At 40.6% G+C, this 16,161-nt stretch overlaps 1 protein-coding gene across 1 annotated transcript in view; it reads right to left on the bottom strand.

The window, feature by feature from the left end:
• zfyve26.L (zinc finger FYVE-type containing 26 L homeolog) overlaps positions 1-16,161 on the bottom strand; it is a 91,861-nt gene that overhangs the window by 37,294 nt on the left and 38,406 nt on the right. Inside the window, exons 15-22 of the mRNA XM_018231295.2 lie at positions 13,710-13,973; positions 8,002-8,121; positions 7,687-7,842; positions 5,169-5,396; positions 2,323-2,428; positions 1,394-2,130; positions 1,043-1,239; positions 83-187 (exon numbers count right to left, since the gene is read on the bottom strand). Coding sequence (XP_018086784.1) covers positions 83-187; positions 1,043-1,239; positions 1,394-2,130; positions 2,323-2,428; positions 5,169-5,396; positions 7,687-7,842; positions 8,002-8,121; positions 13,710-13,973 — 1,913 coding nt within the window. The remainder of the gene's footprint in view (positions 1-82; positions 188-1,042; positions 1,240-1,393; positions 2,131-2,322; positions 2,429-5,168; positions 5,397-7,686; positions 7,843-8,001; positions 8,122-13,709; positions 13,974-16,161) is intronic.

The raw sequence follows: 16,161 nt of genomic DNA, 5'->3' as shown, positions 1-16,161 counted from the left end.
ACGCTATCATCAGCAATTTAGGAATGACAATAAGCAAAAGACAACAGAGGAGAAATGGAGGCTAAAACCCAGCACTGATTACCTTAGCATCCAGCATAATACTTATAATGGTGTGTGGATCCTCCTTGCAATCCTTCTTAAGTTCTTGCCAGGTTACCCAAGATGAATCCTCTTTCAGACTTAAAATCTGAAAGAAAAAAGTATTGGACAAAAGTGAACATAATTTGTTTTTTGTAATTTCCCAAAGCAGTGACTTGTTAATAAAGGATAACACAAACCCCAGTTTTACTTTTCTTTAACAAGCTAAATGTGTAGTACTGTATTAGCCAATCAAACGTTACAATTCGGTAGTGAGAAAAAAAAAAGTAATTTCAGAAGCCACTGTAGCTTCATCATAATCAGCTATCAGTATCTTCATTTCAAAGTGGTATCCTATAATATCTATTCTTTAATATTAAGTATATTAATATTGTAGAGAGAGAAAGGGAGTGAAATAGAGGTTTCAATCAGCTGTTTTCAACCTCTTTACTGTTGTTGACTTTGTTTTTGGAGTTCAAGGATATCAAATTGTGGACTACTCAAAAACATCTTGTATTATGGCAGAATATTTTACAATTCACATAAATTTTCTGTGTACATGGGACCTGTTATTCAGAATGCTTGGGACCTAGGATTTCCCCGATAACGGAGCTCTCTGTAATTTGGATCTTCGTACCTTAATCATTTAAACATAAATAAATCCAATAGGCTGGTTTTGCTTCCATCAAGGATTAATTATATCTTAGTTTGGATGAAGTATTTTATTATTACAAAGAAAAAGGAAATACTTTTTAAAAAATTGGATTATTGGGAGATTCCAATATGGATCCTATACCTGTACTATTCCACGTCAGAAGCTATTTAATTCCCTGCATTACACTTGTTGCCAATATTATTAATAGAGAAGGAATTTAAAAGGAAGCAGCTTTTTCTAGAAAATGAAACCTCCCTATTTAGCCTATAGACAGAATGTTTTTTAATCAGTTTTTGCTTGTACAAGTACCTTCTGATAGACTTCCATTTCGCTCCTTTTATTCTGAAGCTCCCGCTTCAGATCTTCGTCGATCTCTGGTTCGCACACACAATAAGATAATATCTCTATGCAGGCGTCCAGAGGCCACTTGTGCAGGAAACAGATGGCAAGCTTGCTCCTCAGACCAGGGTCTTTCACAGAGAAGAGATATCTATGACCATCCTTTTCTAAAGCCAACACAAAAAAATCCTTCTTTAGTAAAAAGCCCAAAAAAAATGATGGTGCATGAAGCATCATTTATCGGCAGGATAAACATTTTGAATACACAATGAGGTTTACAGTAGTGGCTGTAGCAAATCAGAAAACCAACACTGAAATTACCTTCAGCAGCTGCGCAGGAAAGCAGGGCATCTCTGACCTCTACAAGATCTTTAAGGTCACTGTTGTACAAATCCAAAAACTGTAACGCACTTGACCAATCCTTTGTGGCGACGGTTTCCTGAAAAGTTTCTGTTACCACAGCATTTGCCGTGGGGGAGTGAAGTCCTAGCAGAACCAAAGCTGCACATGGCTTCCCACACAGAGCACCGGCAAAACTATTAGCCTCAGATGGACAGTCTCGAAAAGGTGCAGCCATAGCAGAGATGAACCTCTGCAGAACTGGAAACTCTAAGAGCAGAGAATCACATTCCTTTGTAATGGTTTCCATATCTAAGGGGCTTTCTTTCTTACTCCCTATTAATTCCATCCAAGATAGCCCTGATTTGGAAGGCTTCTGGGACTTAGCAGCACTTAAACAGGCCAAGGCTGCTGCTAACCTTGACTTAGACTTCAGGAAATTCAGAGCAGAGGCTGTGAGAAAGCACGGATTATGGTCAGGGGTAGGAGATGCAGGACTATGGTCTTCTTCGTCATGAGCACAGCTGGGAATAGAGATCTCCATGTCAGGCAAGGTGAGCTCCACACAATGCTGAGTTATCTGGCCAATATTGCGCCTGAGACACAAAGCATGGCTGTGCTTTCTCACAATACAGAACGACATTGGCTCACAGCAGTAATCAGCTATGACCTGCTCAACGCTCACTCCAAGGTTTTCTTTATCCAACAGTGCAGACAGCCTGTTAAACATAAATATTTGTGTGAATAGACCGAAAAACAGACCATCGCTGAGAGAGCCCAAATACATTTGTCTTTTAGGTTGCTCTATAAATGAAATATTACGGCATGTGTTCCTTTCTTAGAATTTTGAACAAGAAAAAGAACATTGGAAAGCAAACATTCTTCTGTAATAGGAACAAAGAGCATCTTACCTCTCTGGTGGAACCTGCCTTTCAAAGAGCATATGGGAAATCATCTGAGAAGGTTTTTGGTGCAACAGAATAAATGGATTCCCAACTTTCACTTCAAGGGAAGGATCTGCCAAGGAAACAGGACAAATTCTATAATAAATTCTCATTTATTGCATGTGCACATCAACAAAGCCAACACATTTGCACGTAGCAGAGATATCCAGCCTTTAGAGAGGTGTGTGTGTGTGTGTGTGTGTACTGCAACCCCAAAAAATCACAAGAGTCTTAAAAGAACAGATTGTCACGGTTGGGACAAAAAATTAGCAATAACAATACATGTGTAACCTTACAGAGCATTTGTTTTTAGACAGGGTTAGAGACCCCCATTTGAAAGCTTGAAAGAATCAGGAGAAAAAGGCAAAATTTAAAAACTATAAAAAATAAATAATGAAGACCAATTGAAAAGTTTCTTAGAATTTGCCATTCTATAACATACTAAAAAATAACAAAGGTGAACCTACCCTTTAAGCATTTACTTGCCGCATACACATTCTACCCAGTAAATGAAATGACTGTCAAATAACTGGACAAAAACGGATCCATACAACACTATGAAGACATAAGCAGGCATAGTATATAGAAGCTCCTGTTAAAGCCTTAAAGGGGCGGTTCACCTTTAAATCAACTTTTAGTATGTTATAGAATGGCTAATTCTAAGCAACTTTTCAACTGGTCTTCATTGCTTTTTTTTGTAGTTTTTGAATTAATTTGCCTTCTTCTTCTGACTCTTTCCGGCTTTCAAATGAGGGTCACTGACCCCCCATCTAAAAAACAAATGCTCTGTAAAACTACAGATTTATTGTTATCGCTACTTTTATTACTCATCTTTCTATTCAGTCCCTCTCCTATTCATATTCCAGTCTCTTATTCAAATCAATGTATGGTTGCTAGAGGAATTTGGACAACCAGATTTCCAAAACTGCAAACTACGTTCCTAATAAGCTAAATAACGCAGAAACCACAAACAATAAAAAAATGAATTGGTCTCAGAATCATCACTCTACATAATACCAATAGTTAATTTAAAAGTAAACATCCCCTTTAATCATTTTGAACTTTTCGGGGAAAAAATTTTTATTTGTTTTTAGATGGGGTCAGTAACCCTTATCTGAAAGCTAGAAAGAGTCAGACGAAGAAGGCAAATGAAAACTATAATAAAAACTATAAAAAAAAAAATTAAGTTGCTTAGAATAAGCCATTCTATAACATACTTAAAATTAAAGTGAAGCACCCCTTTAAAAAAGGTCCAATAGGATCAGAGTAGCTGACTTCTATAGGACCTCAGCAACTTTTACCTGCTAAATTTTTGTATTAGAGCTTTTCGTGGTTTTTAAACTTAAAGGGGTGGTTCACCTTTCAGATAACTTTTAATACGACAAAGAGTGATATTCTGAGACAATTTGCAATTGGTTTTTTATTTTTTATTATTTCAGGTGTTTGAGTTATTTGGCTTTTTATTCAGCAGCTCTTCAATTTGCTTTTTAAGCAATCTGGTAGCTAGGGTCCCAATTATACTAGCAACCATGCACTGATTTGAATAAGAGACTGGAATATGTATAGGAGAGGCCTGAAAAGAAAGATGAGTAATAAAAAGTAGCTATAACAATTAATGTGTAGCCTTACAGAGAATGTGCTTTTTAGAAGTGGTAAGCGACACCCATTTAAAAGCTGCAAAAAGTCAGAAGAAAAAGGCAAATAACTATAAAACTATAAAAAAATAAGTAATGAAAACCAATTGAAAGTTGCTTTCAATTGGCCATTCTATAACATACTAAAAGTTACCTTAAAGGTGAACCAACCCTCAAATACATCTCAAACTTTTAGGGGGAAATGTAATAAAATTTGCAAAGAGCAAAACATTGCGAAAATAAATTCGCCTGTTGCAATGTAATATTCTTCATTCGTCTTTTATTGCATTGCGAATCTTAATTGCGCATTGCGGACCTCAAACATCTGCTCTGGAATTTTGTTAAAAATTGTTGCATTGCGAAATCATTACATATACTGCAAACGTTCTTAAAAGCAGTTTGGTCGCAAACTTTGCAAGGAAGTTATCTCATCAGTCAAAAATGGAGCAAACATGGTAGCTACGGTTCACAAGCGTCTTTGCGAACGTTCACGATCACTATACTGATGGATATTGTCCAATAAATCATCCAAGCCACTCAAAGGAATTGTTCAGTGTAAAAAAAAAAAACTGGGTAAATAGATAGGCTGTGCAAAATAAAAAATGTTTCTAATATACTTAGTTAGGCAAAAATGTAATGTATAAAGGCTGGAGTGACTGGATGTCTAACATAATAGTCAGAACACTACTTCCTGCTTTTCAGCTCTCTTGGTTTCCACTTGGTTACCAAGCAGTAACCAATCAATCACTTGGGGGAGGCACATGGGTCATAACTGTTGCTTTTAAATCTGAGCTGAATGCGGAGGATCAATTGCAAACTCACTGAACAGATATGTCCCATGTGGCCCCCCTTCAAGTCGCTGACTAACTCAGAGTTAGAGAGCTGAAAAGCAGGAAGTAGTGTTCTGGCTATTATGTTAGACATCCAGTCACTCCAGCCTTTATACATTACATTTTTGCCTAACTAACTATATCCAATTATTTTGGATAACGGATGGTTTCTGGTTCATTGATTTTCTATGGGAAACAGGATCCCCTGCTATCTGGGTATAAAGTCCTCTAATGTACTTAGTAAATAGTGATAACAAAAATGGATTCTATTTGGACCACCACAGAGAAGCACAAACACAATTACAGCATCAATTACGCAGCCCATATACTGTAAATTCCACGTACTTACCCAGCTCTGTATTTATACTCTGGATTATAACCTTGGCCATTGTGTCTATGTAAGTGAAGAACTTCTTAACATTATCAGGTTTTGGGCCATGACCATTTAGAGCGTTTCCATGTTCATCCAGATTTTTCAAGAGAAGGTCCATCTGCTGGCGTACGGGATGCACTTGCACATCTTGGGGTTTCGTGGAGGACTGGTCCATTAGTGATTGAACCGGATTTCCTTTTGGTTCTGTTTTTAACAAACAAAAGTAGGGACGTTACTTGAAATTCTGCAAGTTAACTAAACAAATGAGAAAATACATTTTATTCCGAATGGCATTAGAAGAATACTCTAGAATCTACCCAGTTCCACTTGCTCATCTATTAACGAGCAATACAAGGATGACTAAAATGAATGTATTCTGAATGAAATCTGCTTTACTGATTCTAAGTATTCAGAGAAGGAATGTTCTGTACAAGTCTATACGCTGATGCTTAATAAAACAGCATTTATGGTGGCCATGCAGCAGCATTCAGGGTTATTAAAATCATGAGAATGCCAAATCACTTACAACCAATGCCCCATACAAGTGCAAAGAAGGGTCATTGGCTTGTAAAAGTTTCAGTTTAGACAGACTGACTGGGATTCATTAGGAACACAGGCCGGCTTGCTGAAACTGCCTCTGAGATGCCACACATCCTAATGAATGGCCACTTTTAAAGGGATCTTATCATCGGAAAACATGTTTTTTTTCAAAACACATCAGTTAATAGTGCTACTCCAGCAGAATTCTGCACTGAAATCCATTTCTCAAAAGAACAAACAGATTTTTTTATATACAATTTTGAAATCTGACATGAGGCTAGACATTTTTATCAATTTCCCAGCTGCCCCTGGTCATGTGACTTGTGCCTGCACTTTAGAAGAGAAATGCTTTCTGGCAGGCTGCTGTTTTTCCTTCTCAATGTAACTGAATGTGTCTCAGTGGGACATGGGATTTTACTATTGAGTGTTGTTCTTAGATCTACCAGGCAGCTGTTATCTTGTGTTAGGGAGCTGTTATCTGGTTACCTTCCCATTGTTCTTTTGTTTGGCTGCTGGGGGGGGGGGGGGGAAGGAGGGGAAATATCACTCCAACTTGCAGTACAGCAGTAAATTGTGTGTTTGAAGTTTATCAGAGCACAAGTCACATGACTTGGGGCAGCTGGGAAATTGACAAAATGTCTAGCCCCATGTCAGATTTCAAAATTGTATATAAAAAAAAAAATCTGTTTGCTCTTTTAAGAAATGGATTTCAGCACAAAATTCTGCTGGAGCAGCACTATTAACTGATTCATTTTGAAAAAAATGTTTTTTCCCATGACAGTATTCCTTTAAGGTTAATTATCGTTAACTTAACACCTTTAATATGTTAAAGAATGGCTCATTTTAAGCAACTTTTCAATTGGTCTTCATTCTTTATCTTTTGTAGTTATTGAATAAATTAGCTTTCTTCCGCTGACTCTTTCCAGCTTTCAAATTGGGTCACAGACCCCATCTAAAAAACAAATTCTCTGTAAGGCTACAAATGTATAGTAATTGCTACTTTCTATTACTGATCTTTTTGTTCAGGCCCTCTACTATTCATATTCCAGTCTCTTATTCAAATCAATGCTGGGTTGCTGTCAGTTTCACTGGATAAAGGGAAACGATCACGAAGATGAAAATTTAATATAAGCTTCATCATACTGAACTAAGAATTTTTCTAAATAAAAAAAATAACTTAAGCTTTTTGAAAAGTAAACATAAGTTCAAGCAACTTTGCAATATATATCAATTAAAAAATATGCAGACCGTTCATGATTTTAAATGGCTTCTGACATAGGCAGCAGAAGATGGTTTTGGCAGGGGGAGACCAAGACGAAGGACAGAGGCGGTAGCGCTGCTGCAAAATTTTGCCCCCCTTTGGCCATTCCCTTTGAACTCCACCCAATTTTCAGGAAAATCAAGCCATAGCATTGGGGGCAAAATTTGCTTAACATATTGCACTGCAGGAAGGGGGTATTAACATCACATGTACAATTTTAACTGAGAGCTGTGAATGCTGTACTACAAGCACATTATGGGGAAAAAAAGATTCTGGCACCTAAAGTACATTACATGCAGAGACTGTGACGTACTCAAGACATACAAAGGAGCAGTAGGTACAGATCTCCCAAGAACATAATATAGAGAAGGCACCACAAGCACTATACAGCACTATAAAGAAAATTATATAGTAAGAAGTAGAGGCACTGCCACACCAAAGACATACACAGAGAGCAATTTACAATGGCACCACGATCAGTAAGATATAGAGAATACTGGCAGGCCAAGCACAATATAGAATAAAACAAAGTGGGTATAAGTACAAGAATGCATTATATAGTAAGAGTCAGTGAGCACAGGCACTCCAAGCCTATAAGTTCTAGCACATCTTGATGTACTGCCTTTTACTTTTAAGTACTTGTTGACTGCCAAAGATCTTGAGTGAACAGTTTAACTGTAAAGGCTTACTCACCATGAGAAACAATTGCAGCTTTTAGCTGTGCAAGAATCTGTTCCAATTCATAGCCCAAGGTAATGTCATGCACGATGCATTCATCATTCAGTACTGGGTAGCACGTATGAAACAGCTCCATGATGTTACACTTGAACTGGCTGTTTATTCTCTCTTCTGAAATTTAAGAGGATAAAGAAATGAATAAAGTGGACACTCCATTCGTTATGTAATTATCAGATGACTGAGGCAGTGATATTACGTCATTTTTAATTATATGTATTTTAATGCAATTATGCAAATATGCAAACTTTTCTGCAGAATAAATCAGAATACCTAATTCAGTCTGGCTAAGAGAAGAGCTGGGATAGTTAATGATTTTACTCAGCTGCTGTAGGACAGCCGCAAGCCCTCGAATTCCCTCAGGATGATCAAGGATACAGTCTGGTTTCCGACCTGCAGAAACAAATTAGCTTCAGTCTTATTGCTAACAAGCAAACTAGTAAACAAATACAGAATGCACAGGAATGGGATCTAGCATCCAGTAAAGTCACATTCTACCTTTCGTTTTCAATGATTGTGCCACATTTCCAGAAAATGAAATGAAAATCCCGAAAATGAATGAATTTTGAGATTAAAATTTACCTCGACTTCATCATGACTTACCAGCCAGTCGAAGTTGCCTCACAAGGAACGAGATCACGAGATTAGTCGCCCTTTTTTATATGTCATAACATTGTCTTTGCATGCTATCTATAATCTTTCCACAAAAGTATTTGCAGATGTTTTTACATTTCCCATCTGATCCCCCATGTTCCTCTATGAGAGGGCTGCCATATTTGAACTTCAGTAGTCAGTTCAGTAGCATTAGAAATTCTAACCGACATGTTGAAAAGAATTACTTACAAAAACAGAACTATTAGTGAAAAATGATCAGCCCAAGCTACAGGTGAATTTATGATGTATGATGTACAGAGTGATATTCTGAGACAATTTGCAATTGGTTTTCATTTTTTATATTATTTGTGGTTTTTGAGTTATTTAGCTTTTTATTCAGCAGCTCTTTAATTTGCTTCTTAACCAATATGGGCAACTAGGGTCCAAATTACCTTAGCAACCATCCAACCATGGTGTGAATAAGAGACGGGAATATGAATACGAGAGGTCTGAATAGAAGGATCAGTAATAAAAAGTAACAATACAACTGTAGCCTTACAGAGCATTTGTTTTTTTAGAAGGGAGTCAGCGACGCCCATTTTAAAGCTGCAAAGAGTCAGACGAAAAAGGCAAATAAGTATAAAACTATAAAAAATAAATAATGAAAAACAATTGAAAAGTTGCTTAGAATTGGCCGTTTTAGAACATAGTTAAAGGTACCTTAAAGGTGGACCACCCCTTTAAAGAGGTTATTTATCAAAAGTTGAATTTAGGAGTTGTTTTGTATACCTCGAATGAACTGACAACGCGAATGGTTTCTAATTTAATAAAAAAACTTGCATTGTCGAGTTCAGGGTTAACAACCAGAAAAGGAGATTTTGTGTACTCACCTTTAAATCTCTTTCTCTTCAGTCACTTGCGGGACACAGGGACAGTGGGGTATAGCTGGTACCACTAGGAGGCAGGACACAACAATAAAAAGAGAAGCTGGCCCCTCCTCCACTGGCTATACCCCCAGCAGGCGGAGCTTATGCTTCAATTTGTATTAAAGTCAACAGGAAAAATAACTTGAATAATTCACGTCACATGTATAGTGTCTGATGAAAGAATTAGAGCCTCAGTCCAGGGAGGGAAGCCCTGTGTCCCCCAAGTGACTGAAGTGTACGGTGAGTACACAAAATCTCCTTTTCTCTATCGTCAGCTTGGGGGACACAGGGACAGTGGGGACGTACCAAAGCTGTACCCTAAATCCTCCGGGTGGGTGAGTGAGGCCTAAGTGGAATGGCCACTGCGGTTTGAAACACCATTTTGCCGAAAACGCTTGTCAGAATCCGCTACGGTATCGAAACGGTAGAATTCTAGTGGACATATGTTCATGTAGCTGCCATGCACAGCTGTTCTGCTGATGCTTGACTTCTGAACGGCCCAAACATATTATTCCCCTAGTGGAAGGGCTGTAAGCCTTTCTAGTAGCGCTTGACCTCGTGCCACGTAGGCTCGCTGAATTGTTTGCTTGATCCAGCGGGAATCGACGATCTTGTGGCCGCCCCTCGATCTTGGTGGTCTGATGGAATGACTGGAAGGAGTACACCTTGCGAATGTCCTGAATTCTGTGCAAGTAGAGCTTAGAGCCCTAACCGAGTCCAGGTTGTGTAGAGCCTTCTCTTTAGGATTGGAAGGTGAAGGGCTGCAGGTCGGTATCGTAGTTGCTTGGTTTCAGTGAAATCCGAAACTAATCTTGGAACGAGGAAGGAATTGTGCGGAGGACCACCCTATCATGGAGAAGAACAAGATGAGGCGGTTTGTACAACAGTGTGACGTGTCTTACAGAGGCAATAGCCAGAAGTAAGACAGCTTTCCACATTAGCCAGAGAAGCTGTACCGAGTCTAGCAGTTTGAATGCAAGGTCTTGAAGGGCACGTAGAACTAAAGTGAGGTCCCATAAGGGATTCGTTACTTGAACTGGCGGAGCCATATGTGCAACCTCTTGCATAAAGGTCTTGATAGCGAGGACTGATAGAGCCGAAACCTGTGGCTTAGGAGAGCCTAGAGATAACCCATGAATAGACCCTCTTGTAGGAACTCCAGGATATTAGGAGTTGACAATTGTTTGAATCCTGTCTAGTGCTGAATGCACCACTGGTGAAAGGTAGGCCTTTGCCGAGACTGGTTTTCTGGTAGCACACCTGGTGTTAACTACTGCTTTGGAGGACCCCCCTTTGGGTAGAATTATGTTCTCAAGAGTCATGCCGTCAATTGAGATCTGTTGAGCTTGGATGCCGGATTGGCCCTTGGGTTAGGAAGTGCCACTTGGCTGTTTATGTTGCCCGCTGTTTTGGCTAGTGGATACCTGTATCAGCCCAGAAATGCTGGGACCCTGCGGTTGTGCCGGGTCGCCATGAGGTCCACCTCTGGGAAACCCACATTTCTGAAGAAGGATCTCGTCGTTTCATGACCACTCTCCCTGGTCTAGGGACTATCTGTTTAAGTAGTCCTCTTCCCAGCTTAGAAGCCCTGGCATGTAATTGCTGACAGGTGGGCCTACTGTGCTTCGGTCCATATGAAGATGGGCCTGCTGTGCTTCGGTCCATATGAAGATGAGGTTAACTCCATATAGTGCTCCTCTGCTTATTGTGCCCCTCTGGTGGTTGATGTAGGCTACCGCCGTGGGGTTGATGGACTGTATCTGTATGAGTTGACCTCTTACAGTCCGCTGCCAATGAATTAGGTCTATAAGGATTACTCGGATCTCAAGCCGCTAGTTTCTTTTCCCGTGAGTTCCACTGACTGCAGGCAGAGCAGCCCCCGAGAACTGCTCCCCCACCGAACAGACTCGCATCTATTGTGAGTATGCGCAATAGAGGTTCTCCTGTGGATCTGCCTGAGAACAGGTGGGCATTGTCCAACCACAGAAGGGGGATGTTCTTGTCTTGCAGGGGAGTCAGATCTCTTGAGGGATTACCTCTTCCAAACCCTCAGAATGATCCACTGGAGCTCCCTCAGATGTAATTAGGCGAATTGAACAGTTTCCATGGTGGGGACCCTGGCCCTAGTACTTTATGCAAAACCTGACTGAGCGTAGAGGTTTCTGCAGAAGCAATGCTACCAATGTAGTAATAGCTGATCCTCTCTTGAGAAAGGTAATTCTCTGATTTTGAGTATTGAACTGAATGCTGAGGGGAAAACCATGGATTGGCTGGGCGTTAAATCTAGAGAATTATCTCTAAGACTCAGCCTAGCTTGTGAAGCATGTCCATAGATGTCTAAGAATACTCATGACCTTCAGCATCATAAAACCTGTATCAAGACCACTAGGCTACATAGCCTGAGTAGAGATCTCTGGGCTTCCATGAAGGAGGGAACCTTGATTAGCAGGTCGTCTGGGAAAAAGGTGATGAAAAAACACACGTAATGTGAATCACTGCTATTGCTGCTGTCATGATCTTGTAAAACCCTTAGGCGGTATTAGCCCCAGTGGGAGGCTTGTGAACTGGTAGTGGCAATTGTGGAAGGGAATCACAATATGCCTGATGCGGGGGGGATGGGGACATGAAGGTATACATCCTTTATGTCGAGAGAACTTAGGAATTGCCTTGGTAATATTGCCGTAGTGGCTGATCTGAGAGACTCCACGTCGAATCTTCGTTGGCAAAGGAACTTGTTTAGTTACTTGAGATCCCATATGGCCTGTACCGATCCCTCCTCTTTGGGGACTACAAAGAGGATAGAGCAGTAACCGCTGCAGCAGGTACAGGAATGATCCCTCTGAGAGTGGAAGATTGAATGAAGCCCTGAGTTACCACCTCATGGATGTAAGAGTATTGAATGAATGTGACCCACAGTTCAACAATGGAACGAGGCTGCCCCCAATTGGCTTTGCGATTGCCCGCAAGAGGTCGACGTCCTGGTGGGGCGGTCTTGTCTCCGGTCCCGGGAGTGTGCTTACTTTTCTGCTAGGGAGGTCTCTGCTGACCATTGCGATGTCCTTGGTTGGCGAAGGACTGTCGTGGTGGTAAAGATCTAGTGATTTTGGTCTGAGACCCACAAAAAAAACTCACCCCTGCGTAAGGAGGAGCGTGCTTTAGGTTGGGGTAGCAAGGTGCTCAGCCCACTGTTGCTTGGCTGATAATCTTATCCAGGTCGAGCCCGAAAGAAGCCCTACCTTAGGGGACTGGAGGTTAGAGATCTCTTGGAAGAAGGTCTGCTGACCACAGTTTTATCCAGAGTGACCTGCAGACTGCCACCGAGGAGGCTGATGATCTACTGAAGTCGAGTGAAGCCTCGCATATTATCGTTTGCCTCTTTAATCTGGTAAACCCATAGATAGAATTTGTGGCGAGATGCCCCAGAGGTAATGGTAGTGAGTAGGGAGTCGAACTAGGGCTGGACTGCCCTGCTAACCCATGCCATGGCTAGGACAGGGTGTAAAGAGATGTCTGAGGCCCAGAAGCAGAGCCTAGAAGACTCTGTAGCTTTTTATCCATCAAATCCCTGAAGAGATGGAGTTGGAGACGGAAAGAGTGGTGCTCTCGGAAAACCAGGATGTAGGGATTGTCCACTGGGGGTGTAAGAAACTGGTTTGACTCCAGCCGCTCTTGGTCTGAATCTGACGAAAGCTTGACTTCGGAGCGATCAAAGTCCTCTCCGGATCCCGTGCTAACTTATGTAATGATGGAGAAAAAGACCGTTGGTGGGGTGTCACTATTGGCATCGTATGGGGAAGGACTCTGTATTTAAAAAAGCTCTCTCATTGGGATAGTTAAGGTGGACTGGCAAACCTTGAAGTCCAGAAGCCATCTGAAATCACCCACCCAAGATTTGAACTCAGGACTCCACGGGCGGAAAGCAGGCACTCTAGGCGCTGTGCCACACAGACTGACTTGATGCCCATTCTGGCGTGAAAAGCTGTGTTTTTGTTTTTGTGTCAGTATCACTTTTAGAGGGAACGGACTTCAGCTACATTGTTGAAGGAGTATGTGTAAATCTCATCTACAAATAACATTACAACCCAGCGAAATCTTAAAATGAATGCATATAGAAAAGATGCTTAGAATGACATTTTTATTAGGCACGAAATAATGGAGAATCTTCATGAATTAATTTTACACTATTTGATGGCGTGTTTGTGAATCCTTTGAGTGCCCAAAATGTTGTCCTCTTCCACGAGCCAAGGGGCTGGGGCACTAGGACCACTTTAATGAGTTTTCAACAGTGATTTCTGTTTTGGTTCCCTTCTGTTTCTATTGTTGCCTCTATATTAACTCCATGTGAAAAATAACCATGCATGCCTATTATTAGCAATATGTGGCACATAAAACAACACAAATTTCAGTCCTACATTGATGTACTTATGGCAAACAAGCCAAACCTTTACCATTCCCCATTACCTTTAGTTTCCAGGCTGCAGTTCAGACGCCTCTCTGCAGTTTCCAGTAGCTGCTTGCATGTTTTCCAGAGATGGGCTTGAGTGCAGGCTAAGTCAAAGGCTGCCATTGCTGAAGGATTCAGCTCCTCTAACACGTGCCTCCAGGGATCAGACTTTTCCAAGCGAGCACTTTTGGCCCAGAAGTCATCTTGCAGTGTGGGTATTGGCCCTTCAGCAGGAGCAAGCAGCTTATCTGTCACATCAGAAATGGAATAAAACACCATACCTGGGGAAAAAACAAATCTAATTGTAGCAAACTTAAAATATATTTTGTCTCAAAGCTAAAAAAAAAAAAAAAAAAAAAAATAGATTTCAACACAAAAAACATCAAAACTCTATAGTATACAACGAAAAAAAAACCACAAAGACAAAATATACTTTGAAATCGCTAAGTCTTTATTAAGAAGTAACTTACCGAAACTCTGCTTGCGCTCCTCTTCAGAAAAGGCGTCAGGACGACGAGCCATTGTGCGGCGCTCGATTTCTCCTCCCTGGCTATCTCCTATAAGGAAGGCAGGGAAATCAAGCGCCGCACGATGGATCAAAGTTTAATTTGTCTTTGTGTTTCATGTATACTAACAAATTAAAAAAAAAAAAAAAAAAGAAAATGTTGATGTTACTAGTCCTTTAAAAGAGAAACAAACCCCTTATTAAAAAAAAAACAAAAAAAAAAAAAAACACACACCTTACCCCCATAGACCCCTGTTACCCCAGGCAAATGCCCCTTACTTTTTACTTAGAATCTATACATACAGTTAGGTCCATAAATATTTGGACAGACAAATTTTGTTGTCTAATTTTGGTTCTGTACATTACCACAATGAATTTTAAATGAAGATTGTATAAAAATGTGAGGGACTAAAGCCTTTTTTTAATACAATCACAATTCATTTCAGGGGCTCAAAAGTAATTGAACGAATTAAAAAACTTAAAATAAAATGTTCATTTCTAATAATTGGTTGAAAACCCTTTGCTGGCAATGACAGCCTGAAGTCTTGAACTCATGGACATCACCAGATTCTGGGTTTCCTGCTTTTTACTGCTCTGCCAGGCCTTTACTGCAGCGGCTTTCAGTTGCTGTTTATTTGCTGGCCTTTCTGTCCGAAGTTTAGTCTTCAACAAGTGAAATGCAGCTCAATTGGGTTCAGATCAGTTGACTGACTTGGCCATTCAAGAATATTCCACTTCTTTGCTTTAATAAACTCCTGAGTTGCTCCTGGATCTGACTGCATTTAGCTGGATTTGAGCAGACAGTGTGTCTCTGAACACCTCAGAATTAATTTGGTTGCTTCTGTCCTGTGTCACATAATGGATAAACACTAGTGTCCCAGTGCCACTGGCAGCCATGCACGCCCAAGCCATCACACTGCCTCTGCCATGTTTTATAGAGATGTGGTATGCTTTGGATCAGGGGTCCCCAACCTTTTTCACCCGTGAGCAACATTCAGATGTAAAAATAATTGGGGAGCAACACAAGCATAAGTTCCTGGGGGTGCACTGCCAAATAAGGGCTGTGATTGGCTATCGGTAGCCCCTATGTGGACTGGCAGCCTACTTGAGGTTCTGTTCGGCAGTACAGCTGGTTTTTATACAACCAAAACTTGCCTCCAAGCCTGGAATTCAAAAATCAGCTCCAGCTTTGAGGCCACTGGGAGCAACATCCAAGGGGTTGAGGAGCAACATGTTGCTCGCGAGCTAATGGTTGGGGATCCCTGCTTTTGATCATGAGCTGTTCCACACCTTCTCCATACTTTATTCTTGCCATCATTCTGGGAGAGGTTGATCTTGGTTTTATCTGTCCAAAGAATGTTTTTCCAGAACTGTGCTGGCTTTTATAGATTTTTTTTTTTTTTTTCGATACACCTACCTCCTGGAGAGTGTTGTTCATTTGTTTGTTGTGAAGGGGTTTCTCTTCACTATGGAAATGATTTTGCGATCATCCACCACTGTTTTCTTTTGTGGATGTCCAGGCCTTTTTGCGTTGCTGAGTTCACCAGTGTTTTCTTTCTTTCTCAGGATGTACCAAACTGTAGATTTTGCCACTCCTAATATTGTAGCAATTTCTCAGATGTTTTTTCTGTTTTTTGCAGCTTAAGGATGGCTTCTTTCACCTGCATAGAGAGCTCCTTTGACCGCATGTTGTCTGTTCTCAGCAAAATCTTCTACATACAAGCCCCCCCCCTCTCAAATCAACTCCAGAGCTTTTATCTGCTTCATAGATAACGACATAACATGGAATTGCCCACACCTGCCCATGAAATAGCATTTTGAGTCCAATTACTTTTGAGCCCCTGGTCCAATTACTTTTTAGCCCCTGAAATGAAGAGATTGTGTTAAAAAAAAGGCTGTAGTCCCTCACATTTTTATACAATCTTTTTGTTCAACCCACTGAGTTAAAGCTGAAAGTCTGCAGT

The sequence above is a fragment of the Xenopus laevis genome, chromosome 8L, assembly GCF_017654675.1.
Source record: "Xenopus laevis strain J_2021 chromosome 8L, Xenopus_laevis_v10.1, whole genome shotgun sequence".
NCBI lineage: Eukaryota > Metazoa > Chordata > Amphibia > Anura > Pipidae > Xenopus > Xenopus laevis.
This window is presented reverse-complemented; position numbering and strand designations above follow the sequence as displayed.